This window comes from Paroedura picta, chromosome 11 (genome assembly GCF_049243985.1).
Source record: "Paroedura picta isolate Pp20150507F chromosome 11, Ppicta_v3.0, whole genome shotgun sequence".
Classification (NCBI taxonomy): domain Eukaryota; kingdom Metazoa; phylum Chordata; class Lepidosauria; order Squamata; family Gekkonidae; genus Paroedura; species Paroedura picta.
Window position 1 is genome coordinate 4876581 of NC_135379.1, and position 25726 is coordinate 4902306.

The 25726-nt window shown below is 44.6% G+C and overlaps 1 protein-coding gene across 2 annotated transcripts in view; it reads right to left on the minus strand.

Annotated features, from left to right (window-relative positions):
* Positions 1-2322: 2322 nt before the first annotated feature.
* ACVR2B (activin A receptor type 2B) overlaps positions 2323-25726 on the minus strand; it is a 101488-nt gene continuing 78084 nt past the window's right edge. For both annotated transcript variants that reach the window (XM_077304099.1, XM_077304098.1), the window contains exons 8-11: positions 22133-22247; positions 20477-20615; positions 18945-19075; positions 2323-15595 (exon numbers count right to left, since the gene is read on the minus strand). In XM_077304099.1, the coding sequence (XP_077160214.1) occupies positions 15401-15595; positions 18945-19075; positions 20477-20615; positions 22133-22247 (580 nt within the window). In that variant the 3' untranslated portion in view covers positions 2323-15400. The remainder of the gene's footprint in view (positions 15596-18944; positions 19076-20476; positions 20616-22132; positions 22248-25726) is intronic.

The following is a 25726-nucleotide window of genomic DNA, read 5'->3' on the forward strand; positions in this document are numbered from 1 at the left end:
TGCCCAAGAACTATGCCCACCCCAGCAAACTCCCTCCTGCCCGAACCCCATGCTTTGAGAGAAACGGTGGAGACGTGTAGATGGTGGAAGATCTATGTCTTACAGGCTCTGCGGAACTGTGTCAGCTCCATCAGGGCCCGCAGCTCTTCCGGGAGCTCATTCCACCAGGTAGGGGCCAGCACTGAAAAGGACCTGGCCCTGGTCTCCAATTTAGCACTTGCAGAGCTAAGTGTTCTACGGGGGGGGGGGGCATAAGGAGATAGATTACAGCAGGGGTAGTCAAACTGTGTCCCTCCAGATATCCGTGGACTACAATTCCCAGGAGCCCCTGCCAGCATTCGCTGGCAGGGGCTCCTGGGAATTGTAGTCCACGGACATCTGGAGGGACACAGTTTGACTACGCCTGGATTACAGGGTTACTATTTAAATTATTTTGTCCAAATGCCATCCTGGCACCCCATATCTGTTTTCTCTCACCATTAACTGCCCTCTTTGGTTTTAGGTGGGGAACCTTATGAATCACCTGTATGTAGCTGGTATGTAGTGGCTGGTGAGTCCACCCTTGCCTGTGGGCCGAGAAGAAGGCAAATTCATTTTCAATTAGCAAGGCAAGTTTTATGGTGCCAAGATTTTTTTTCCCTTCTAAGAGAATTCTGTATGCAATCCATAACTGTTAGAAGTTACGGGGGAGTTCCCATTAACTTTTCAGTGAAAACAAACAGCTTGTATTTGACAGCTGATGACCATCTCCTGTATTTGTTTGGGGCCGCTGTAGCAACTCAGGTGAGCACTTTGTGCTGCCACCCTGTCTCTAAGTACCTGTTCTTCCCTCACAAGAGCCCCGAGAGAACTGCTCTGCAAGAAAAGCTCTGAGAGAACAGACTGGCCCAAGGTCACCCAGATGGCTGCATGTAGAGGAGTGGGGTGGCAGCTCTTAACCACTACGCCAAGAGGGCTTCCGGGATGTAGAAGATACAAGAAGGAAAATGACTTATAGACCTCCCAAATTTGAGTTGAGATGTTTTGGAGATTTGGAGGTAGAACCTGGGGAGGGCACAGTATGCAGCAGAATATAATGTCAAGGTCTCGGAACTTGGAGTGATGTGTAAGGAAATGATCACAACTTTCTAATTGATCATACAGTGATTTAAAAATGCCTTTGGTCTGACCTCTCTTTCTGTATTAAGAAATGCTGTTTGCTATAGAACGTTTCACCTCCAATGCCCCCCAGATATGCTAAGAAATTCCATTTTGAGTAAGATTCGAGGTCACTGTGACTTCCCATCCTTGATGGAACAAGGGAGCGCCAGAACTGTTTAGAGCAACCTTTCTCAATATTTGTTTACTGTTGAGAACCCCCTGAAACATTCTTCAGGCTTCAAGAAATCCCAGAAGTGGCACCTTTGTGCAGAATACGGTTGAGAAGCATCGCTGTGGACATGCTCACCTGGGGCGCCTCCCTTCCCACCCCCTCCAGGCCCATCCGTGGGCATTTGGGGAGCGGAGTCAACATGACTGAGAAATGTTTAATAAATTTAAGAGGAGATATTAAAATGTAATTAACTCCCATCCATTCAGGGCCATCAAGAAACCCTGGGGTTTCATGAAACCCTGATGTAAATGTATAAAACCCAACGTTAACACTATTCCTTGCACAAGTTGGATTCTTTGCCTGTGACTTTTCTTTTTGCTGCATTCATAAAACGGTTTTGCAGCCTGGTGTCAACCGTCAGGTGTCAAGCCAGACGAGGGCCTTTGATGATTGTTGTTTTGGAGATTTGGTTGCAATACAAAGGTCTCTCCTGGCTCCACCTGCAGGTTGGCCACCCCAGCGACCTCTGCAAATCATCAAAGCACAGACAGGAATTGTAATTTATTGTTTATTTTAATATACAAAAAAAGATAACTTTGAAATAGTTCTTTCTAGCCCCCCCCCCCATCCCCCCACCCCCAATTGTTGGAGTGGAGCCTGCTTCAACACAGGGCAAAATTACTACATTCATACTGGTTTATTCCGGGGCTCCCGTGCTCCGCCGAAGCAACAGTACCCAACCTTGGCAGATCTAATTTCAAACATGAGATTCATTTCTAAAATACCACAGTAAAAAGGAACAAAGATCCATTGCAAAGGTATGAAATATGATACAATGTTTGGAAACATATTTTTCCCCAGTTCATAACTGCGGTACAGTGGATGTCTTCCTTAGCCCGTCTTACATATGTATTTATATATATATATTTATATATATATATAATATATATATAAAAATCAGCACACTTTTCAATCAAAAAAGGGGTTACAGCAATGAACTCAACTCTGTATTCTTTTTTTTTCTTTTCAATGGATACTTAGCATCATAAGTTTTGTTAACTCAGTAGTACAAACTATGTCTGGTCTACTATTTTTTAATATAGCTACAAGAGTGAAATATAACCCACAACATTTACATTTCACATATCTTGGTTTACAAACAGTACATTGGAATCTGAGCCAAGGACCAATAATCTTTTAAAATTATTTCACCATCTGATAGAGCTTTCTGCATTTTATCCTCCAACTAGGATCTTGACCCTCAATGTATGGAGTTCATTGAGCATTTAAAATGGGAGTTCTTGCAGAAAGCTGGTTACTGTGAACTCGTATTATACCTTCTTGGTACAAGTTAAGGAACACAGCTATTCGTCCCAAAACTGATAACGGACATCTCATCATTCTAGAAGAGTTTCAGGACACAACTTCAAATTTCCATGTACAAAGCGTACCACTTAGAAGCTGCTGACAAAATGAATACTGTCTTAAGAAGGGTGGTGGTATGATTTTCTTTTGTTAGTGGCAAAACACCTTTCCCCCCCTCTCCCTTGAATTTTGTTCTGTGCTGTGTTGTTTAACTATAACCATCTACCTGTATGAACAATGCAGAAAGCTCTTTCCACAAGAACGGACAAACTGTACTTAAGTCAACTTTACAGCAGAAAACTCACCAAACTTAGGGACTCAATGTGACAAGTATTCACAGGTGAAAAAGATTGTAGGCCTTCCCACTGAGAGTGTTAAGTTGGTGGGGGGGTCATGACAAATTCAACAGCAGATCCAAATCAGTGAGATGAATCGAATGCCAAAGCATCGTGCAAATTTAGGGAATACGATTAGAGACCAAGATGCAGATTTTGAAGTCTGCAGCAACTACCTTTCTTGTAGTACCAAGCATCATTAACTTGTTTCATGACACCACAGGAAAGCAGAGAGACAGCAAGATTCCTTTAAGACCTTCACAACTATTTGGACTGACACGGATGCTTTACAAAGCCAGCGTCACTAGGTAGGGTAAACTGATCTTCATCCAAGTAAAAGTAGAGATTTCATTTTGATATAACAGTTGCCAGGAATAAAAGCTAAGCAACTGAATGTTTTTAATCCAGTTTTCCCCCCAAATTGTGAGTAAACAAAAACATCCAAGATTAATTTTTAAAATGCTATCGATTTGCATTTCCGAGACTGTGGTAGTGCTCGAAATTGCTGCATGTAGGGTAAAGGGGAAGATCAGCATTCAGGGGCTCGGGAAATAAGAGACCCATACCTTCAAAAGGGCCATTTCTGTAAAGGATCACAACTACCCTTTGCACCTGTTTTGCTTACCCGCCCCCCAGAAGTTCAGTGACGTTGACCAGATCATCGTAAAATCTCTCACAACAAAACACTGAAAATATCCAATGACCAGTGAAAGGAAGCACTTTTTAAAAATCAGTTAACACTTTCTTGCTGTACATACATCCAACACAATACTATAGGAGAACTTGTCAAAGAAGCTCTTTTGGTTTAATCTTGGGGGGGGGGGGGGAAACAAAAACAGCTTTTAAAAAATAAAAATTACTTAACTTCAGTTAATGCGGTTCAATTTCTACACACACATATATATATTATATAATATATATATATATATAAACACACCCATGTTGTGTGGCATGGTTCCTTGTCTGTGCATGGTAGAGTCCTGCAGTATGAAGAATCCAGAGAGCAACACTGTTTTAACGTGACGTTTGAGGTAATTGGTTGGTGAAATACCTGGATTACAGACTGCATCCAGAAACAACGACTGGCTAATGAAAGAATTCCCACCCCGCCCAGCGTTGGGGGAGAAAAACATTAAAAACCTAATGTAAAGCTGTTGCTTTGCATGGAAATAAAGGAAAGGCACAAACAAATACGTATTCAACTTCATAACTAGAGGGACTTAAAGAATAGCTTCTCCATAGAGATGTATCCTTGCAGAACGGATGTACTTAGATTTAAAAGGCAGAGAGGGCTTTTCCACATTGACATTTTCCTTGCTTATAATTTTTTTTCTCCTCCTGGTGGTTAATTTGGTATTACACCAGTTTAAATCAGCAGCGAGGTATGAGACATAGACCAGTGTAATATTGAATTCACCACTAGAGGGGGGCAAACACATCCCGCTTCAGGAGGAAGCGAGAGCTTAAAAGCGAGAAAAATGGGAATGCAGAAAAGCTCACAGAATCTAGAAGTTTAAAAGTGCTGTGTGAGAAAGAAAACAGAATGATAAGACTGTTTTAGGATCTGCACTGGGACTCTCTTAAATGATAGCTCCGTGGATGTTGAAGCAAGTTTGGCTACCTTGTTGTGCTCACTGCTTGACGTTGGCAACAAATGGAGCACCAGAAGAGAGAAGAACACAAAGAGTCTTCTGAGCATCAGACCTGAAGCACTTTGTGACTGAAGCACTTGGTTAAGCGGGAGAGCATGAGTTCAGCATTTGCAAGGACTAAGTTATCAAAATGGCCCGTAGAGCTTATTCGTGCATCATGAAAACAGGTGATAGGAAGGGGGGGGAAACATTGCTCTATCAACCCCCCTACTGTTCTCCAAGGCCAGTGACAACTGTATGAGGAATACCCATCGGGATGACCCCAGAGCATGCAGGGGTGTGCATTGGGCCGCCTTATGGAGAAATGGCTCTGTCTGGTTTATGAGGTTGAACAAGAATGGCCAATTCACATTGGAAGTCCATCTTGATGTAAAACAGGTTTCCTGGTTCAGGAGCAGAAGGTTGAACCGAGAATTCCAGATGGCCACAATAGTGTTTGGGGGGGGGGGGACTATCAAGGGTAACCTGTTAACACCTATCTGAAGACACAATGTTCTATTTCAGACATAAGGTCTCTTAATCCCATTGGGATAGCCAAGTCAGTCGGCTGCGGTGAAATCAAAAAAGAATTTCGCCCGCAAGAACTCACGCTCGAGTGAAATGGTTCATCTTCAGAATGCCGCAAGGTCACAGTGTCGTTTTGACCCCTCGTCTGTTGTTGTGAGAATGCCCAACAGCTTTCAAAATCCCTCCGGCCTTCCATGAGAAACCCCTTTGCCTTTTCCCTGTTAGCCATGGTATGGCACAACCTGTGCATCAAGGTTAACGCTAGCTGTGTTTCGCTTTAACCGGGGTTTGCAAACCAACTTCCCAACTGGGTTACAAACTGTTTTCAAGCTAACTGTGTTGCGTAGAAATTATATGATGCGTTACTAAGCACCAGATCCAGGTGGGCCGTGCAGGTCTTTAGTAGTAGAAAAGGGCCAGAGTCCAGTAGCACCGTCAAGGCAAATGAAATATGTCGCAGGGCAGGTGCTTTTGTATTTGAAGAAGTGAGCGGTGACTCACGAAAGCTCATCCCTGGCACAAATTTTCTTAGTTTTGAAGGTGCTCCTGGATTCTTGCGTTTTTTTCTGCTGCTATAATTAGCACTGAAAAGGAAAAGGTGAATTGACACCAGAGGCCGAAGAGGGGTATGGATTTTCAGCATGCTCCTAAACATGAGTACCCCAAAGACTTACATGTTCGTCATCTCCAGCCATGATAAAGAGACTGGGAAATGTCACCATTGCCTCAGGAAAGAGAACAAGCCTATATCCAATGTGCCATTTTAGCAGTTTTGATGATCTACTCATTTCTTTCACAGAATCAGAGAGTTGGAAGGGACCTCATGGGTCATCTAGTCCAACCCCCTGCACTATGCAGGACACTCACAACCCTCTCGCTCATCCACTGTCACCTGCCACCCCCTTGAGCCTTCACAGAATCAGCCTCTCCATCAGAGGGGTATCCAGGCTCTGTTTAAAAATCTCCAAAGACGGAGAGCCCCACCACGTGAATGCCAAGTTTTCACCACCTTTCTATTCACTACACAGTTTTAAATGTGTCAAAGACTCATCAGCAACATCCCAAAAGCAAAACAAAGGAATGACCTTCACATTTACCTACCGAGGTTTAGCTCGGGAAAAGATTTTTTAAAAAGCCTGACTTTTGTCATCCAGCGAACTCCAGTTTGCGAAAGGCCAGCAGGTTTCGGAGGGAGGGAAAGAGCCACCGGGCTTCCTGCCAACAGAATGCTAACAAGACAACTCTTTACAGATCACATTGCCAATGTCGAGCCCTGGCTATATTTGCAGAAATAAATCCAATTTTTTTGCAAGATTTCTGTATCTGTTTAATACAGGGGTCGTCAAACTGCGGCCCTCCAGATGTCCATGGACTACAATTCCCAGGAGCCCCTGCCAGCGAATGCTCCACAGCTCATCCAAGAAGGCTCCAAATATTTATTTTTCTACCAGGGATGGCTATACAAAAACAGGCAAGCTTCTGTCGGGGAAGGAGTTGGGTTCACGATAACTAATTACAAATACCCCTCTGCAGTTCCCAAAATGAGCTGAGTGAGTCAAGAGTGTGGGCCAGACTTCAAGGTAGTGGACAGTTAATTTAATGTCTGATTTCTTATTATTTTTGGGCTGTGGTTACCCAGCATCTCCCCCCCCCCTGCAGAAACATGTTAAGCCTTTACAAAAATAATCTGTGGCATAAAAAACAATTGTCACACAATGCAGGATTTTTACTCTTAACATGTAACTAAATATATATATATTTAAAAGTAAAAAAGTCAAATGCATTTTCCTCTCTATTTATATAGACACTTTATTTTTTAAAAATATACATCTCTAAACAATAATACTCATTATGCAAAACCTGTGGATAGGGCTGGGATCTCTCCTTCTTGGCTTTGCTAGTGAAAGGAACTCCGGACAGAACTGCAGGGGCATTTTTGAGCATGCTTTTCTAATGCGGGAGCACCTATCATGGCTTGGATGGCTTACACTTCATCAATTAGAGACCAGAAAGCAGAATACAAATATCAGGAAGGGGTGTTCAGCTTATGGGACATCCTTAGCCAACTGAGCCTTACAGTAGAGGTTAATTCTGCCTTTCCAAAGCACCCACACATCTGGCTTAATGTTTACGTGGAGGGTTTTGCAGATGCTGCATGCATGTAGCTCCATCGGGGTCTCAAAGGTTTACATGTGTCTGGAAATCTGAACCCAGATCAAGTCCCTGCTCGTTCTTTGAAACGGAGCAGGCGTACCAGGAACTGCTGACGGGGCCATATACAAAACATTATTTCCACCAACACTTCAGTTTCTGTATGCGTTTTTGCACACTTTAATCAAGGTCAAGGTGCAAAACAGCCGGCAATGAAACAACAGCCTTGAATTCAATGGTTTGCTAACAAGAGAGCTGGTGGGTGTGACTTTTACTCCTTTCCTTTTCAGATCTTTGGCCCTCTCCAGGTGGGAAAATGTTGGTGATCCTAACTTATTTAACAGAGACTTACATTTTGTTTTGGGAGGTCAAGACTGGATGAGGCACAGCTTCCTTTGATAGCAAAAGGCAGCAGAGGACTTGCAAGTCAACTTTTAATTGGGCTTCAGTAACAACCAAGGGCCAAGACGGACGCCATTTGGGAACTCTAAGACCATATCTACAATTTCCCACCTTAAGTCAGCCACTTGGGGCTAACCGCGCCCACGATCTACATCACTCCTTCCGCAATGGGATCAGCCCCACAGCAGAAGAGAGAAGGGCAAAGGAATGCTCATCTCTCTCCCCAAACTCTGTGTTGTTAATCTCAGCTTCCAGGCAATTTAGAACAGGGAAATCTCCTGGAGGGAAGGGGTTAAATCTCTTTCTCAATATTGCTTTTCAAGGGACTTTAATTAAAAGCAAAAGGAGGTTTCTTCATGGATTTCCCACATTGTGTATGTTTGGGACACACTTCTATTCAGATTTAGTTATTTCTCTGGTGCTTCTTAAATAAGGAATGCTTCAGTTGCACCTTAGGCCTCTAAATAGGGACAAAAGGAAGACCCAACACTCTGCAACCATAAAAGACCAGAATCTGTTCCCTTTTCTTGCTGGTGAATGGGCAATTGCTTTGCTGAGACCGAATGGTAGCCTAATTCACTGGTTAATTTGACGGAAGTTTTCTAGCCAATCTGCTGTAACATCCTTTAAATGTGTCTGTTCCAAGCAGAAGTACAATGCAAATGCAAAAAGCTGGACAGGCTGTGCTGCTAGCAAAACCGTGCCAGGAACGTTTTCCTCCCTAATCACATCTCTGAAATGAACATACAGACCCAGATCAGAGAGAATGACAAGGCCCATTTTATGCTTGCAAGCCATTTGGCTGATGTCCTTTCTCTTATCTTTACAGGCTCCAATTCAATTCCCCTGCCACCTTATGGAACTATGACAGAATTCTCAGTATAAGGTTGCACCGTTACATTTATTTTAACACAAACCGCAGTTTGCCGCTGGATCCATATCAGAAAACAATGGTTTGCACTACAGCGGAAGGGAACCCTTAAGCATTCAGCTCAGCTGTTTGTTCCCAGCCCATGTTTTGACATTACATCTGAACAAGGAGACATTGGTACGAGGTGGGGAAGGCCAAATGTAATTAAATCTAGGTGACTTTTCAGCAGGCAAAGGATTTCAGAAACTAACACATATATCTAGTCTAGGCAGTAAGTAAACCAAACTGTATTTGGTGAAAAAAGAATGTATACTTATGCCCAGCTACTGCCTATGGTAACTATCTCATAGCTCTTATCAAGAAACTTTAAATCCGGCGTACGGAGCCAATTGAGGGCTAGGAAGACTGAACGCTATCCCTGTGGGTTACGCTTTCAACGGAGAAGGAAATCTGCTCAACCTCCTCCGCCATTGGCCAGCTGAGAAAATTGTTTCGATGGGCGCATTAACACGACTCATCACCAACCTCCGATAAACACACTGATCAAACACATGGAACCCAAACGGCAGATAGGGGAAGGCTCTCTTGGGGAAGCAGGAACACCAGGAAAGAAACACTGCGTTGGAATCGATCGTGCCAAGGGGTTTTTTGATTTGTTGGCATGACAAAATGATCTGTAAGGATCTGTGAGCAAGAAGAGGCTATCGGGAACGGCGAGAGGGTTAGCATTCAGTTGGAAACCAGCCTCCGACAGCACCCTATAGCAGTAGAGATTTAACGCAACCAGGAGCAGAGCGTGGGTGCGCATTCCTCCCCAGCCCATGCCAAGGGAAGGTTGAGGATGCGCTCAGGCAGAGAACAAAACTCATATGGCACTTTCAATAAATACATTAAAGCTTGTTAAAGGAACCACGGAGTCGTGTGTGTTTTTAAAGAGGGACAAAGGCAGCTGCCGTAACAGGCTCGATTTAGCCATTACATCAGCAACGCTGCGAAACTGGAGGGAGGGAAGGAATGACATATTTAGAAGGAGCAGGCCTATTACAATAATTAAAAGACCGCACATCTTTCCGCACCGTTCCACGAAGCACCCGGATAGTTAAGCCTGATATTGAAGAAAATATATCACTGTAGGTTTATTTCCGTCTTGCATTGTTCCGTTTCACTCCAGCCTCCCTCCAACTTGAGTTTCTTCCTCTTTCCAACCTTCTCTTTACAACATCAATCACAAAGACGGAAGTTCTGTATGTTTTTGCCAAGAGCTGGAATATCCCTAAGTGATGCTTGCACAAGTTGTGGCCTATTGGTGTGTTGGTGTGTGTGTGTGGGGGGGGGTCTCAAAAGATTCTCCAGGGCTACAAAAATCACGGGGAAACCCATTAAGTCATAGCTGGGAAATTCCTTTTCATCTTGGGGGCTGTGCTCTTCATTCATTCAGCCAATCTCCAAGCACCAAATTTAACTCCCAAACTGACCCCTCTGAAAAGCCGGTCCTGCAAATGGAGTTGCTGGAACTCAGCAGAAAGAGGGAAGGGAGGTTTTTGCCTTGAAAAGCTGTTTGGGGTTTTACTTCTCAAGCAGTGGGCAACAAAATGTTGCAAATTTAGTCCCTAAATTTTGTCCCAGCACGCAAATTTAGTCCCTGCTGGACTAATTGTCAGGAATCCTGAACAATGCTTGTGTGGGGGGTGGGGGTCTACCAGAAAAAGGCATTTTTCCACCCCCAAACAATTGGAGAGAACGTCCCACCTCCCCTGACTCATCTGCCCCAATTCTACATGCCCTTAAGACATGTTCTTGAAATATTTCCTCCTGGTGGATGGATTCTCTTCTGGGGATCGAGAGGGTTGGAAGGAAAGAGGCCAGTGTTAACCGAGTTGCTTTGAAGACCTGGCTTTGGATGTTCCAAAGAAGTTTCTTGGGAGGAGTTGCAGGTGATCTGGGCGGCTTCTTTTAGGTCACACCTGAAGTGGGGGAGATGGTCATTTCCCCTAGGCATGGGGGGGGGGATGTGGGTTTCAGACTCTTCCACTTTGGAACAGGGCCTGGAAGTTATCTGTACAAAGACACTGAGAGCTTTCCTGATTTTTGTTTTTAAAGACTTTCAACTGTACTGTTATGGTCACTCTCACCCTCTCAGGTTTAAACTGTGTTCTGAGGTTTGCAATTTAGACGGCATCAGATCTGTCTTTCACACGTAGAGTTTAGGTCGGACACTTCGTTTAGGTTGGACACCCACGCTGAATGAGAAAAGGGGGAAACCGGCAATTACTACTTTCCGCCTTTTAAAACCAGAAGAGTCTCCGAAGGATCTTCCTTCTTTGACACAAATTGAAAGAGGTCTCTCTGATTCTTTCCCATCATCCTTTTCTCTCTTTTAGACAAGAAAAGCTAAAGATTGAGAAAGCAAGGATTCAGGGTTCTGCATAAATACATATTACTATTATGAATAATAGTAGCCGTTTAGATCTTAAAAGGCAACTTCAAGAACAGACTGATTTGCCATGTTGGCTACATGAAACCTTCATCTTTAAAGGCAGTTTACCTCTAAATATCAAGAGAAATGATGTTTATGGTCTTCCTAGAGGTATCGTGTGGTCTGCTAGGCTGGACTGGGTGGAGCCTTAATCTGATCCAAAGCCATTTAGCAAGTTTAGGAGGGATTCAGACCAATGATTTTCCAGTCACTCTTGTTAGCTAATCAGGTGGAATAGCCTGTCCTGTTTTCACTTCCTCAAGCAAACCAAAGCAAAGGCTATCAAGATTTCTGCCTTGCTTCTCTGGAAAGTGGTGTTGTGTGTCCCTATGACTCCTGACTAGGGCTCCCAAACCCTATTCCTGAGTTTATTTATTTTATTTGTTTATTTTTGTATTTGTATCCCACCTCTCCCGGCAACTGCTGGCCCGAGGCGTCTCACAGTGAAACAATAAAACACAATCCAATGTATCAACAATCCCCCACCGTAATTTAAAACAATCCTATTAATTCCAGGGAACTCCGTGAAAGGAAAGTTAATTTTTTTGTTGCGTACATTTATCTGGGGTGTGGCTATGGGGGGGGGGGGCTCCCTGCATTTCACAATATACCGCTAGACAAAGCGGCTTGATTTTCTTTGGTGTGGTTTCCTTTGAACATCCAAGGTGATCCCCCGCTGCTTTTCCAAGGGAAAAGGCCAATCCTCTCTGGGAACAAGAAATCCCATACGACCAACCTGAGATTTCCAGCCACTCCTGATAATATCCTCCTCTCAAAGAAACTCTCAGGAATTCTAGGTTATTTTTGGCTACATCCAAGTGCCAAAAAGGCAACATCAAAGGAAGGCCTCGGCTTGATCCGGCTAGGTTCTTTTCTTAGATTCTTGTCCCTTCAGCTCCAAAAAGAATCCAACCACATTTGGCACAATTACCTTGGAGTAAATGAGTCCGGGGTGGGGGTGGGGTGTGAGCCTCTGGGTGTTTCTTTGAGGATAATTCATTAACTGGGGATAATCTTGTCAATCAAAGGGATGACAAGAATTTCAACAAAACAAAGCGGGGGGGGGGAGAGAAAGGAAGCCTTGAGCCGGTTACAAAAACCCCCCTTTGTTCCGTTCTGCTGTAATGTGCATTCCTTTGAAATCTGTCATCAAAAACAACTTTCGTTTGTAGACTGATGTTGTATTCAGGGGGGGAAATAGAAAGATTTCAAGAAGAAAAAAATGATGCGCCAATCTTTTTACTCAAACTGCTTTGTGATCCCAACCGACCCCAAAAGAAAGAGAATGGAACCAGCCTTCAAAAGACAAGCATGAATAATGCCCAGTATCCTTAGACAGGCAGTTATTCTAAACCGTTTACACTTATTTACAATGGTGCTTTATAAAACAAACAAACAAACAAAAAAATGGTAGCACTTCCTAAAACGATTTTGGAACTTTTTTTTTCCGTTTTTTTTTCTTCTTTTTTTTTTAAAACTCCCTTGTCAAAAAAGTCAACTTACATTAAAATATACGTACCACAAGACAACACAACTAACAAAATATATAATAAAACTCATACAAGTAGAAAATTCTGAGGTATTTCTGGTTTGAGGTGGTCTGTGGTCGTGAAGGTTTCTTTTCGCAACTTTTTAAAATAAGTTTTAAACCTCGGAAGCCACGCAATGTGTTATGTGTGTACTATTTTTTTTTCTTTAAAAAATCATTGCATGTTTTTGCAAGTTAAAAAAATATTTAAATGTTGAATCAGCAGCATTAGGAACATTCACTGACTAAGAGCGAGTTTATGGCATAAGAGAATTAACGGTATTTTGGAATATGCACCACTGTTACGACAAAAGAGTTGGGTGACAGAGGTCAGAGAAGATTTTTTTTTTAATCCAAAAAGAAAACACCTCAATGCAGACTGCAATCCTAGGCAACTCTCAACCCATTGCCCACAAAGGGACTTACTCTCAAGTAAACATGCATAGGATCAGGCTGTGATGATTACTGGTCAGTTAAACTACATCACTAATACAACAGTTTGGAAACTAGTTTCAAACTGGTTGAAGTGTCATGACTTGCACTTAAGAACTCTGGGAAGGGCACCGATCCTTAAAAAAAGAAACCCACAATTTCTTAGCCCTTCTATCCATCCTGGAGTTTTCCATAATGGCTAAACAGGTTGAAACTGTTTTCAGTTTGGCAGGTTAATACGGTCTGGATATCCTTTCATCTTGGGATGGAATCCAGAGCATTTATAACCAACAGAATTCACCAGGCCCAAGCACTGAAGACATTTACTTGGAAGTAAATCCCTCTGATTTCAACGGGAGTCGATAAGAATGGAAGAGTGCTTTGAATTGCAGTCCGAATGGCCTATCCGACTATATTCTGAAATGCTTCTTTTAATCCTTGGAAGCTATAGTATGAATTTCAAAAACCTTCGAGTCACCAGTGTCTTGCTTGGCCGTTTCTTTTCTTACATTTTTAAATAAAATTAAACAACTCAGAGAACAAAGCTTTTCATATCGCTTTCTCGGACCCCCTGGGGGAATTGGAAATTTGCAGGATGTTTGGCCCAAGGTTTTTTCTCTCTAAAGTAGTCATCCAGTCAACAAGATGCCAGAAGGCCATTGATTTTTTTTTTAACCTCCTGCATAAAATGCAAGCAGAATGGCATTTTACACAATTTGGAATAGAGCATAATGGAAGCCGTCAACTAGACATGTGCTTTGACCATTCTCCCAATTTTTTCAAGGTCAAAGCCATCAACTAACAAGGCCTAGCTCTTGCCTCTTCGATAGTGCAATTGCTAGGCTTCTCCACATTCTTGTTTTCCTTGCTTGTGTGTGTCTGTTGTGAGGTTTCCCCAATATTCTTCAAGTGCTCTTCGCCATCTAGTGGTCAATTCGATATTACACCACTTTATGTCCGGGATTGCTCCCTGCACATTTAAACTGGAGGTTTTTATGCCGGACATAAAACAATGCAATGCCGAATGACTGTTAGAGGGAGCAAAACATGTGCAAAACTGGGGGAAAACACCCTGAAGCAACAAGAACACACAAACAAGGTAAAAGGGTAAGGTGGGAAAACCCCTAGGCACAGTTACACTGGTCTATGTCCATGTAAAGTCAGTGGACTTAGAAGGGTGCAAATCTATTTAGGATGGCATACTAAATTCATTTTACAAGACCCTTGTATCATGTTGGTACGGAATAGGTCAAACCAGATAAGAGGCCGGAAGATTTACAAGTGGATCTTCCTCCTATCTTTTTAATGGTAGGTTGCTGCTGCAGGGGAAGCCAGATTCAACCTGGGGCGGCAGCAGCACGAAAAGGGAAGGTGGTTTAGCTTTTGACTCTAAATAATTTTGTTTTTAAGCAGACAAGCAAACACTGAAGCCTGCGAAGCCTGTGAAACTTCTGCCTGTGATCCTCTGTGACCCAACTTCCTTTGTACAGCTGTTTAATACTCTGCCTCCAAACTGGCTCTCCCTCTCATTAACAGTTTACCTGAGAAGTAGCTCCGTAGCAGATGTTTCTCCAGATGCTGCCAAAGTCCAACGTCTCTTTCCTCCCCCGACCCAAATACTAAACTTTTCCCTTTCGGTTCTACCACCAAAGAATTAACATTCTCTTCTCAGTTCCTGTCCCGTTTCCTCCCCCCCCCAAATGTTACAACACCCGTTAGACCCGTAAAAGACACGCCTGCTTTTCTTTCTCTTTTTTGAAGCTCACTGTCGACAATAGAAAAGAATTTTTTTGAAAAAGGAAAAGGAAAGGGTTTTTTTTGGGGGGGGGGAGAAAGTTCCTTTCTGAGGTGTGATCTTATGTAACAGTCTTAAGTTTCCTCCGAATTTTGCAGCATGTCTTGAAGATAGGGAGGTGTTTTTCACGATATCACAGATGCTCTGGGTTTTTTTAAAAGAAAGACATACTGAGAAAAGAGACAGCCCAGAAAACAGGATCAAAAAGGAAACGAAGTGAGTCCATTGAGGTTTTGAGGTACCTGCATCAGGTCTGCATTCATTAGTCGGCACCCGAATGCTTGCTGAGATGTCCTCTTTTTTTTTCTTTTTTTTTCTTCTTTTTTTAATACAGTAGAGCAATGTGCTGGTAAAATTGATCCAATCAAAAAAAAAGAAAAACCCAACAATAATAATAATAACAATAATAATAACAACAGCAACGGTAAAAAGTCAAGATTAAAATAGCAGCTGCATTCATGTGTGTGTTTGTGTTTGTGTATGTGTGTGGTTTAACTCTTTTTTTAAAAAAAATCCACTGAGTCTGGAAAGACACCAAAAAAAAAAAAAGAAAAAAAATTAAGTGAACCAGGATCTAGATACTTGACTCTTTGGGCAGCAGGTCCATGTTGGTGAGAGAGGTCACAATGGAAACGAGGCAGTCCGAGGTAGTGCCGTTTACCGATTTGCGGATCTGAGATATCCGTTCTTCCACGCAACCCGCCGAGAGGCGCGCCTCGGCATCGTGGTCCCAACACTCTTCGACGGTGATGCACAGCTGCGCCAGACCCTGGAGGAGGAGGAAAAACGGTATCAGTGTCTTATTGGAAGCCATTACTCTCCCTTCTCTGCCATGGCTGCCACCAGCGACCAAGAACTGCTTCCCAGGCCGAGGTCAAAGCTGGTGAAAGGAGAGCAAAAAAATCACCCAAGAAGAAGAGGAAGAGCTGTTTTTTAATACCCCGCATTTCACTACCCGTAGGAGTCCCAAAGCAGCTTACAAACACCTTTCCGTCCCTCTCCCAACAACAGTGGAGCTGGGAGAGCCCTGAGGGAATTGTTCTGAAACAACAGCTCTAAGGGAACTGTGATTGGCCCAAGGTCACCCAGCAAGTAGAAGAGGAGTGGGGAATCAAACTCCAGGTGACAGGCTATGGCTCTTAACCACTACACAACACTGGCTCTTACAGGGTCCTAGGTCTGAAGGAGTCCAACCAGGTATTCAATGTTGGAAATCTGCAAGTGACTGTCTAGCCAGGGATCCCCTAGTTGTTTAAGTTTGCAGGGACCTTTGGAATTCTGACGCAGAACAGTGGGTGCAGACACATAATGGCCGTTGCAGGAGGTGGAGCCATCCACAAATGGCTGTCACAGCTTTGCTCCAGACACAAAGCAAAGATCCTTTTGCAGTGCCAGCAAATTGCTGCCAATCGAATCCCCAATGGCCAATCAGACGACTTGCTGGGCAAAAGCCCCATCTGGCTCGCCCCACTTCCTAAAAATACTTGTCAGGCACCTGGATTGGTGTAGCCAGGCGCTAGGGTGCCCGTTGGGGACCCCAGTTTAGTCTCTGCTCAAACAACCTGCCCTCTGTGGTAATCACTTCCACTGTCGAGCTGCTCTTACAGCTAGCCATTTTCTCCTGATATTTAAAAGAAATCTTCCCTCCTTTGATTCATAGCTGGCCTCATTCTGCACACATTGGATAATGCGCTTTCAAAGCAGATTTTCCAGTTTCGCACAACAACAAAAAACAACTACTGCAAAAGCACACTGAAAGTGTGGGATGAGCTGTTGGGTCTAGCCTTGCCCCCTGCAGCAGGAGAATATCAGTCTTTGCCTTTTTCGGTGGGTCAGCCCTTCAAGGGTGCAAACAATCCCTTTCTCTTCTAAACCTACTCCCCTCCTTCAGTCTTTCCTCACAGAATTTGCCCTCTGAACCCCAGCTACCTTCACGATCCTCCATTAAGACCCGTCAAAGTTTGTATCCATCCTTCTTTAAGGTTTGCAAGACCCCAGTCGAGGTCTGATTAGTGTGAGGTGGAATCTTACTTCTTTTGACTGGAATACTATGTTTTCTAATAACATAGTATCGTAACCTATAAATACATTCATCTTTTTGGGCACCTGCATTGATTCAACCACAATTCCACGATACCTTCTCACATGGGTGGCTTCCATCCCGCATCCGGTGTCAGTGTGTTTGATTCTTTCCTTACTACATTCTGCCTTTCTCGGTGCTGCATTTCATTCCCGCTAGCCTGCTTTCTTGCAGGGCAGGAGAACACATTTTCGGTGCATGGCTGCAATAATTTGCATCTGGATTTTCCTGGGCGGAATACGAAAATCCTCTCGCAAATGACGGCTATTATGCACCGAGAGCGTGTCTTCCATGAGGCGTGAAAAGAGACCTAGCTTTAAAGCCGTGTTGTCAGACTTTGATCCCCCATATTAAGAGAGGGAGGAGGAATGCTCACTTTTTGATGTGTGAAGGAGCCCTTCCAATCACATGAGCCCCAATTGCACTGTGCAAAGGATCAATCTAGCATTACCAACTTTTTTTTTGGGGGGGGGGAGGGAAGGCTGGAGATCTCCCATAATTACAACTGATCCTCAGACTACATCATTTATTGCGCATTTTTGTTTGAAACACATTTTCTACTTCTCTTGGAGCGCATGGCTGGTTTGGAAGGTGGATTGCATGACATTATGCCCTACCGAGGTCCCTTCCCTCCCTCGATTTCATCCTCCCTGCGTTTTCAAGCACGGGAGTTGTCAGTTCTTTGCACATCCCATGGGAAAGTGTCAACTAGACAAGACGCGGGAGATTCATAATCCAGTTCTATAATAACATTTTTAAAGATAAAGCTCTCTCTTTCTCTCTCTCTCTCTCTCTCTGGGAGGGGAATGTAACTGCTAGGGCTGGCTGAGGTGCTGCAGATAGAAAGGTTAATCCTTTCCCCTCCATGCCATTTTCCCCCTAAATTCCCTTTTATTCCAGGGAAGATGATATAAGGAGCCAATAGGTTTCCTACCAAGGAGCAAATAAAATCTCTAGATGCTTTTAATGGAGAAACTGGCAAGAAGAGAGGATTAACCTCACCCCCAAATGTCCAGGAAACACAGCTCCCAGCTTATCTTATTATCTTCCGTTCTGCATGGTGGCTGTTTTCTGTAATAAAAACCCCCAAACAAATGAAAAGGAGATCTAGTCACCAATCTCCTACTGTTTGGAACTGGGCCATCGCTCTACCAAAGAATGGAAGTGTATTTCGGTGAGCCCAGAGGATTCACGGAAACGTACACAAAATTGTGTTTTCAGAAAACTGATCACAGGTTGTCCATATCAGATCTGAATTTTCAGAACAGATTTGGGGGGGGGTGGCATTTTAAATGGCAATAGAGAAATCTGGACATATACAACACCTGTTTCTCTCCTCCTTGCCACACTGTCTTAGGAATACCTGCTCAGAGCCACCAGGAGAGCAGAAATAGGTTCAGTCTGAAGTTTCATTAAGGCAGGGGTAGTCAACCTATGGTCCTCCAGGTGTTCATGGACTACAATTCCCATGAGACCCTGCCAGCAAACGCTGGCAGGGGCTCATGGGAATTGTAGTCCATGAACATCTGGAGGACCACAGGTTGACTACCCCTGCCTTAATGCTTCAAGGCAACTCCTTCCTAGAAAACAGCTGCCAATTTTTTAGTAGGTGGGAACTGACTTGAGCGAGGGGGGGGCATCTAGTTCTGCTGCATGATACTCCTGAGCCTGGTTGGTAGCAGACTTATCACACTGCCCACTTTGGTGGACAACACGTTACCACCAGCCTCCCCAGTGAATACTCAAATGAGCAGAAGGAATAAGGATGAAAGAGAAATGGCAATGGGCAACATCAACTCCAAGCAAACGCCCAGAAGTGACATCACTGTGTCAGACAGTGTTCTAGGAATTCCCCTGTTCTCTATGGTTCTTACTATAGAATACTACAGAAAGCGGAGAATTCCTAGTGCGCTGCACTACACGCTGAAGTCACTTCCAGGTACTCACCCGGAAGTGATGTCACACAATCTTTGCTCCCTCCACCCTTCCACCGATTGCCACCAGAAGCCAGAGAAGAGATTAAAGGCAAAGGACGTACTGGATGTTTAAGCCAGTGTTCTTTGAACGTAGGGCGCATCTTCTTGTGAACCACCACCTCTTGGAGGTCCTCGAGGGATGGATGCTGACCGATCTCTTCTTCAAACGGCAGCATGTACTCATCCACTGGACCTGGGTAGGCACAGAGAGGGCGAAACATCACTAGATAGTGGAAATCCATGGAACACGGCACGGAAATCCGATCTGGTTCTCAGTACTGCGTGACAGTGAAATCACACAGTTCACATCGTAATGAATATCGGGAGTTAGCGTAGCACGGAAGCAGAGAGAATATGCTTTGCTCTGGAAGGTTACTGGCTCAGATCTCATCTCAGCTATGCATTCACTGACTGGCCCTAGGCAAGTGTCTCCCCCACCCCCCCAACAACGCTGATATGCCAATTCTGCTTGGCTGATCAAACCTTCACTAAAAATACCACCTTGCAAACAAGTTAAAGCTGCATCTGCACACTCCGGATCTTTCTCAGGCTGGGGTGCTGGGGACAGAAGGGTTAATCTGTACGTTATTTTCGGGCACTTTGCAAAGTGGAGTTATTCAGAAGGGACGTTGTTTTTTTGGAGTGGTCTGTGTGCAGAAAGGGGGCGAAGAAAGAGATTGCCGCAAGATGGTTTTTATTCCTTTATAATTCAGTGGTTTTTACTACCGCCCCTCCAGGCAAGCGAGCCGGTTGGGCCTATTCACGGCAATACAAAACAAAAGGATCATTTTGGGGACTGGAATCGTTATGGTGGCTTTACAGTTGTTTCATTCCTGGCTTTGAACCGTCTTGTAGCCTGCCTGGAATGGCTACTCTTGACAGTTAAAGCGGGAAGTGCCGAAGCGGCAATGCAACCGAACATCAAGAGGGAAAAAGCTATGACTGCTGGGGAATTGCACTACTTTAATGTTGAAGAGGAAGAAGTTAGAATGGCCTGGGAGTTTCTACTCCTTGGCTCCATCATCAACCAAAGGGGAACAAGCAAGAAGTCAGAAGGAGACAGGGAAGGGCAATCGCGAAGGAGTTAGGGAAGGTCCTTCATGACATTCCACATACTACAGGGTTGGTCAAACTGTGGCCCTCCAGATGTCCATGTTCTACAATTCCCATGAGCCCCTGCCAGTGCATGTTGGTTATCCCTGAATCTGTAAGATCTTCATCAGAGGTCAATAAAGGCATTCTACTTAAGATTTTTTACACTCTGGTTGGAAAAAAAACCATTTATACATGTATTGTTTTGGAAAATGTGTTTTAATGTATTGACCTGCTGGCAGAGGATCATGGGAATTGTAGTCCATGAACGTCTGGAGAGCCTCTGTTTGGCCACGCTTGGCAAAGTATTCCATATTACTATGTGTGGATGTGAAAGTAGGACAATGAAATGAGGTGATGTAGGAGAGTTTTACAGAAACGGTAGACTGCCAAAAAGAAACATCGTTGTTTTACAAGGGCATGCCCACCATGTCTGAGAAGACCACCAACAGCAGAATTGCTTCTGACCTCCACGGAGCACAGTGGAGATTTGAAGACTTACCGTCAGCTGCTCGGCATCTGGAGACCAGCTCCCACAAGACTAGCCCCATGGCATACATGTCTATTCTTAGGAAAGCGTCTCTCTGGAAGTTGATTGCCCCTTCCAAGACCTCAGGAGCCATGTATCTTCTTGTTCCCACCTGAGACGAAAAGAGGAAGGATAGGATTTTGACACTGAAAGGCAGCAGAGACCTATCTCTATTCGAATCCAGTAGCACCCTGGAGAGCAACAAGACTTTGTATATATTGTGTATTTGTTTCGTAGCATCTTGCAACAGCCTAAGGCTATAAGCAATAAAATTTGTGACATGATAATTAGCTGTGGTTGTATGATGTATGCATATGTAATAATCCAAGCGTATAAATATTTGCGTGTGTCAAAGAGACATACTTTTGCCTGACTGCTATAAATTACCTTTATTCTGAATCAGAACCTACCTGTTGGGTCTATCACTGGCAAGCCAGGCAGCTAATCCCAACCATAAAAGGTAAAGGTATCCCCTGTGCAAGCACCGAGTCATGTCTGACCTTTGGGGTGATGCCCTCTAGCGTTTTCTTGGCAGACTCAATACGGGGTGGTTTGCCAGTGCCTTCCCTAGTCATTACCGTTTAAGTAAGAGGCACCCCCTGACCTTCCCACCCCAAGTATACGCTAAGTGGGTATCCTAAGCCAGAAGAGTTAGCCATTTGTCAAGCTGAAGGGCTGTGGTTTTGATGCTTGATGGACAAAGATGCTTGATGGACAAACTCCCAAGTTTTGTACTTATTGGCAGGATGAAAACCTAAGAAATTTACCAAGACTCTCAGGTAAGCTGCCACATATGGACTCATTAACTTTATTCAGCTTATGCTGGCTTGTCACAGTAGGGATAGATGGCCCAGGCTGACCTTATCTCATTAGATCTCAGAAACTTTGCAGGATCGGCCCTGGTTCGTTCTTGGAGGAGACACCATGATGGAAGTTCGGTGCACAGGCAGGCGATCTCAAACTACCTGTTTGTCCCTTGCCAAGAAGGTGGCCAAACTGTGGCTCTCCAGATGTCCATGGACTACAATTCCCATGAGCCCCTGCCAGCATGGCAGGGGGTCATGGGAATTGTAGTCTGTGGACATCTGGAGAGCCACAGTTTGGCCACTACTGCCCTACAGGGTTGCCCTTAAGTTGGCTGTGACTCACTAGGACTTTCTATCGTCTGTTGCGGCCCCCTTGCAGGGCTGGACCACTTTGAGAGGGAAAGTAACACCATTGCTCAAAGAATAGTCAGGAGGATGAAACTGAGCATGTTGTCCATGTAAACATATGATCCAGACCAGGGGTAGTCAAACTGCGGCCCTCCAGATGTCCGTGGACTACAATTCCCAGGAGCCCCTGCCAGCATTCGCTGGCAGGGGCATTCTGGGAATTGTAGTCCATGGACATCTGGAGGGCCGCAGTTTGACCACCCCTGGTCCAGACTGTATGGAAACAGGAATCAGGGCAAAAGGTTGATTCCCCACACCTCCACCCAGTAATTAGACAGGGCAAAGCAGCCAACTGGCCTTGCTTCCTTCCCCACAAATCCTAACGTCCATTATGCCAAGCCTATGCCAATGCTTTCCTGTATTACGGCCTCTTCCTAACTGAGAGGGTGCACACCAACTGCTCTTTGGGCGTTACCTGTCCGTGGGTGTCTCCTGGAGGTTTCCCAGGTTCAAACCGCACAGCCAATCCGAAGTCAGCGAGCACGGCTGTCAAGTCATTCTTGAGCAGTACGTTTTTACTCTTGAAGTCCCTGCAGCCAGAGAGCGGAAGGAAATAAGAAGAAAGTAGATGGGCGTTTTTGCACAGCACGGACCGGGCTCCTCGGCAGCAGCCGGGATAGAATCTTGGCCGATCAAACAGGCAGGTGGTTCAATCCTGATTCAGCCATAACCTACGAGAATCCTGCAACTGATGCCAGAACAAGATTGTTTGGGCCTAAAATATAGGAACTTTCAGCCAGGGAGCATGTTGAGTGCGAGGAAAATTGGTGATGAACGATGCACAGACACGGACAAAATAGTCACTGTTTTTGACAAACGCAGTCTCTTCATTTTTATCAGAGGTCAGTCTACAAATTCAATCCAACTGGTCTGGGGAGGGAATATCTAAACCGTTTTTAAAGGCTCTCTTCTGAGGCTGGGTGCAAAAGACACAGACACCCCAACTGCGTCTTCTCATCGCCCTGCCTGGCATGGGACAACAGAAAGAAGGAAACCTAGAGGTTTCAGGTAATCCTAGCTACCGTACAAATGGCACTCTACAACACAGGCATTCGGAAACTCACGTTTTGCGGTAGTCACACTTTACTTAACGGTGCCCTTACGACACCAACAAAACATTATGTTCAAGTGGGGGGTGTTCCAAAAGAGTATTTAAGTTTTAAGATCAAGCACACAATTTATTCAAGAACCCAGGCTCCACAGAAATCAAGTTAGCCTCAACCAAAGACAGGGTTTTTTTCAGCCCTGGCCCTAGCCCGGTGGGAGGCTCTTCCAAGCAAGATCAGGGTCCTACAGGATATTAAATAATTCCACAGGGCCTGTTAAGCAGAGCTGTTTGCCAGGCTGATGGCTGAGACTGAAAATATCTGGCCTCCCTACTGAAAGCATTCAACAACTCTCAATTACCAAATGTAGATTAGTTCAATCTGTTATATTGGAGAGCCAGCTTGGTGTAGTGGTTAGGAGTGCAGACTTCTATTCTGGCGAGCCGGGTTTGAATCTGTGCTCCTCGACATGCAGCCAGCTGGGTGATCTGGCCTCGCCGTGGCACTGATACTGCTGTTCTGACCGAACAGTGATATCAGGGCTCTCTCAGTCTCACCCACCCCACAGGGTGTCTGTTGTGGGGAGAGGAAAGAGAAGGCAACTGTAAGCCGCTTTGAGCCTCAGTGGTCGAAGGAAACCAGGCCGACAAAGAACACGGTGGTTAGATATTATCAAAATGGACACTGGCCAAAGCATTATATGATTAAAAGAAGCAGTGCAAGATCAAAAATTGTGGCGACAGTTGACCCAAGAGTCGGATATGATTGAATGGCTAACATCATCATGTATGTATGTATGTATGTATGTATGTATGTATGTATGTATGTATGTATGTACGTATGTACGTAAGTACGCACCCACCCACCCACCCACCCTCTGAATGTTGTGGGCCGCCTTGAACCTTGGGGGAAGGGCAGCATAAAAAGCAGAAAATAAATAAATAACTTTTCTGTAAGTTCCCCAAATAAGGCTTCTGGAGACCCGCTCCTGAAATCCCTTGTAGTTTTATGTAATTTCGGGCCCTAGAGGCTGCCGCTGTCCTAGAAAGCTTAGCCAGGCGTCCGAACGCTAGCTGTTGGCTCAGCTCCACTTGGAGAGGCTTAACCAGGGTGCGCTTTCGTCCTTACCTAAGTCGCAAGTAAAATCCCTGCTTATTAAATCGCTCCTGGACTTTCCAACACTTTCAGGGGGAAGGGGAGGGGGGGAGGAGGAGGATGCGGGTGAATATAATTAAATTACAGACCTTAGGCGGCAGATGGCAAGCCGGTGTGTGCTCTGCATTCGAATTCTCCTGCCAGCCATTCAATTCACTGTGGTAACCCTGCCGGTCGGACAGCGGGGCGACCGTGGGGCTGTGCAATATAATTAATGAGGGCAGAGGCAATTGTTTTCTAAACCATCCTGTCAGAATACGTTACGAAGAAAGATACCGCAACAGACCGAGAGAGAGAAAGGGGTAGGGGAAGAGTTCAGCAAATTCCCAGGGTGTGGAACGCCCTGCAGAAGAACGGTTGAGCTCAAATCTCTATTCTTCTGATGTGGGGGGACGGGCAGGGGGGGGGGATAATAAGTTTGGAGAGAGAAAGAGCTCTTCCTTATGCCGGAGGCCCATGAATGTGGACACAGGCTGGCTGGGAGAGACAAGGATGAGGAAATTCTTCCACACACTGGAATCTCTTGGTCACATTTCGTCAACTTAGGGTTTGATTTTATATTGTGATTAGCTGTTTACTTGGTTACACCTTACAAACTGCTTGTTCCCCCCTCCTTTAGTTCCAATATGGGGTTTATAATTTAACCTGTTATGGGATATGGAAAGCATTGCTAGATAGTGTTTCAAGCACACCCAAAACAGCTAGGGTTACCATCTCTGGGTTGGGGGATTCCTGGAGATTTGGGGTATGGAACCTGGATGGGCAGAGTCTGGGGAGGGGCATCTGCACTCCAAAGCATCCATGTCCTCCAAGGGAACTTATCTTCTGTGGTCTAGAAAGGAAATGTAATACTGGGGGATTCCCCAGGTCACACGTGGCCAACAGAAATCCTCACTGACCAATTATGCCTAGTGGTCCTTGAGGCCTATTAACATTAATATCATATATTAAAGGCTGTGAATAAGAGACGGTTAATTGAACAGCAGACTAACACCACGCTCTTATGCAGAGTTACTCCACTGCATTTAGACTGTAGAATTTCCGCATGGGGCAGCACTGTAAAACACCCGTGGAATTTCTTTTTATTTTAAGAAGGAAATGTTATATAAATTGTGGTCCTTCTTTAGTTGGAAGACTCCCTCTCCAAAGGGCTATAATGAACATTTTAAAGGAAACCACTTGCTTTTCTTTGGCGGCGAGAATAGAGAAAATCACCAGAAGAGGAAAGAATCAATCGTAGGCCGCTAGCTTGAATAAGAGGGCAGCTGCCGATGAAAACAGTAATCATCTGGATCCTTCAATGAGCTCCTCAGCATCTGACACTCAGTTCCATTAGGGGGCAATGCAGCACTGGAAAGCTGGATGAGAGATTTAGTGGAAACTCTTTTTGCATACACCATTCGACCACTGCAAAATCCTGGAGCCATGCTGCACAGTACTCCGGGGCATGCCCATGACATAGACACTTGGCACGGTGGGATATATTATCATGCAGAGCTCAGGAGAGTTTGTTTCTGAAGATATTCAATGCTCCCTTCACATACAGATTTCAAGGGAATGTTGGGAGAAAGAGGCAACCAGCAGTGCCATGGCTGGAGGTCTTATTGAGGAAGCTATGAAAATCCTGGAGGTCTTATTGAGGACGCTGTGAAAATCCTGGAGGTCTTATTGAGGACGCTGTGAAAATAGAGTGACCAGACATCCTCTTTTTAGAGGACATGTCCTCTTTTTGGGGTGTCCAACCTCATTGGGGGTCTTCTTTTAAAAAAACTGACAAAAATGTTCTCTTTTGGGGTTGGAAGGTTAAG